The following is a 2885-nucleotide window of genomic DNA, read 5'->3' as shown; positions in this document are numbered from 1 at the left end:
CATTCGTGGTATCTCGCAAACGATATGCAGTTTTTCGTTTTGAGTCCACTCATGTTGATACCCTTCTTTTTCCACAGAGCTCTCGGATTTCTGAGCTGTTTCGTGTTTCTTTTAACATCCTGGATCACCACAGGCGCGTTGTCACATCACAATAAATGGCCAGCGACCTCGAGCAGTTTAAAACCCGTGCCAGGGCGGGCAAGCGGTGGGGAATGGATGGAACATTATTACGTCGTTCCGTGGTGTAGAATAGGTCCTTTCATCGTTGGAGTTATGGCTGGATACATTCTTGCACAGACCAAAGGGAGACAATTCAAAATGCCCACATGGCTAGTGATATCGGGCTGGATTACTGCCGCTGCATCTGGTCTGGCAGTTGTCTATGGGTTGTATGGAGATATCACAGGAGATCATCCATCAACGCAAGGAGCTTCAGACTTCTACAACGCCGTCAATAGATCTGTGTGGGGAGCTTGTGTCTCCTGGGTCATCATTTCCTGTTCTGCTGGCTACGGAGGTCCAGTGAATGCTCTCCTGTCCTGGTCACCGTTCGTGGTTCTAGGGCGACTGACCTACATGTCGTACCTGATCCATATCTGTATCGTGTACGTGTTCTACGGGAATCTGGACACGCTGTTCTCTTTCAATGACACCACCATTGTGGTTTACTTTTTGGGGCTGCTCGTCTTCGTCAACCTGTCGGCTTTTATTGGAGTCTTGGTCTTAGAGTCGCCCATGTTAGGGCTTGAAAAAACGTTCATTAGGAAGGAAAGAAAATGATGATGCGTCTGTGTATTTGAGTGTGTATGTTTGTGTCTGTGTTTGTGTGTATTGTGAGAGAGAAAGAGAGAGTAGAGAAGGATCAGCACCTGTGTAATACATAAAGAGACAAAGAAAGGGTGAGAGAGAAAGAGAGAGAGAGAGTTAGAGAGTGAGAGAGAGATAGAGATATATATAGAGAGAGGGAGAGAGGTAGAGAGAGAGAGAGGGGAGAGAGAGAGGGAGGGATAGAGAGAGGTAGAGACAGATAGATAGAGATGGAGAGAGAAAATAATAATGTGTACGTTTGTCTATGTATGTGTATGGGTGTGTGAAAGAATGTGTGTTTTGTGTTCATTTAATCCTATATCTGTTTTATATGCGTGTGTGTATGTGTGTGTGTGGTATTATATGGAGCTTTAGCGAGCAGATGATATGTAATGCTGAAAAGAAGAGGGAGGGAGAGAGAGAGAGAGAGAGAGAGAGAGAGAGAGAGAGAAAGAGAGAGAGAGAGAAAGAGTGAGAGTGAGAGAGAGAGAGAGAAGTGTGTTAAAGAGATGTAGAAATAGAGTAAGAGAAAGAAAGAAAGGGGGAGAGAGAGAGAGAGAGAGAGAGAGAGAGAGAGAGAGAGAGGAGGAAACATAGTTTGCCAAAGCAAACAGAATGTGATAGATACACCAAGTAAGGCTGTATCAAATCTAATTCATATTCTTATGTATTTGCAACCATGATGACAATTCGTATTGGATTAAATGTCTAAATGACGTCAAAACACTGGTTCCAATGTCATTGGAAGTGTGAAATCAGTCCACCAGAGGACTAGATACATACCTTTGTGTAACTGGTCGTCTATTGTCAGAGTGATGACATCTTATTTCCTAGTCTACAATAAATGCTGGTCGTCAAAAAGATCATCCATCCTCGATCTATTACGTTCTGTCATCATAAGAATTGGCCGATAGTATATTATGCTACTAAAATAGTTATGACACCCATTGATTCCATATGTGACCTATTCATTGTTAGTCTTCCAGTGGGCTGGTTACACACTTCCAATGAGTTTTGAACCCGAAGAGAGGAAGGTGTGACGTCACGACCTCTGTGTCTTTATTATTATCATTATTATTATTATTATTATTATTATTATTATTATTATTATTATTATTATTATTATTATTATTATTATTATTATTATTATTGTTATTATTATTATTATTATTATTATTATTATTATTATTATTATTATTATTATTATTATTATTATTATTATGATTATTATTATTATTATTATCATTATTATTATTGTTATTATTAACATTGTTATTATTTTATCATTATTATCATTTTCATCATCATCATTATCATTGTCATCATCATAATCATCAAAATCATCATCTCAACGTTCACGATGTCATTCAAACAAGGGACATAATTTAATAAATATTTTTGAAGAAAAAAATTAACCCGAGTTAGGTCCCTTTATTTATCTCTCGCCAATGTATCCTTTCAGCGATGATGATAATTATAGCAAACAATACCGTGACGTTAAAATACTGTTTCCTATATCATTGGAAGTATGAAACCAGTCTGTTATAGTAAAGGAACAATTCATTGTGTAATTGGTCGTCTGGTTTCAGAGTGATGGTATCTTATTGTCTGGTATAAAAATAAATAATGAAATAAAAAATATATTTTAAAAAAATATAGATAAAATGAATAAAATGCCTAAATAAATACATAAAATTCCGTTTATTCATCCTCAAGGGGAAATTTGTCGTTCCATGAGAAGACTGGAATAACCCAGCCCTTATCCGCAGTACAGCACCGGAAAGTAAGCTAGGGCAAGGTGCCTTGCTCAAGGCCACATAAGAAGCGGGTAGTCGAACTTGGTACCTGTTGCGTAAGAAACAAAGGATGCTTATAGTATAGGGTGGTGCCAGAATCAGAGAAAAATGACTTAACTCACTCAATCCTAGAGATTTTTGGTACTTTTTGAGATTGGAAAAAATGTATTAAAAATGAGTATGTATATAGATAGTTTTATTCAACTATCATTGACACGCAAAAACTAAAAACAGTAGCTTTGATACTACGCCTATAATTTGTCTCAGAAAAATGTAATAAAT

The 2885-nt window shown here is 37.3% G+C and overlaps 1 protein-coding gene across 1 annotated transcript in view; it reads left to right on the top strand.

Moving 5' to 3' along the window:
• The window catches only part of LOC144956631 (O-acyltransferase like protein-like), a 3894-nt gene extending 2015 nt beyond the window's left edge, over positions 1 to 1879 (top strand). Inside the window, exon 1 of the mRNA XM_078887260.1 lies at positions 1 to 1879. This exon is cut by the window's left edge and continues 2015 nt beyond it. Coding sequence (XP_078743386.1) covers positions 1 to 780 — 780 coding nt within the window. The 3' untranslated portion in view covers positions 781 to 1879.
• Positions 1880 to 2885: the final 1006 nt, after the last annotated feature.

Source organism: Berghia stephanieae, chromosome 11, assembly GCF_034508935.2.
Source record: "Berghia stephanieae isolate SIO BIC M18660-M18661 chromosome 11, UCSD_Bste_1.3, whole genome shotgun sequence".
Taxonomy (NCBI): Eukaryota; Metazoa; Mollusca; class Gastropoda; order Nudibranchia; family Aeolidiidae; genus Berghia; species Berghia stephanieae.
This window is presented reverse-complemented; position numbering and strand designations above follow the sequence as displayed.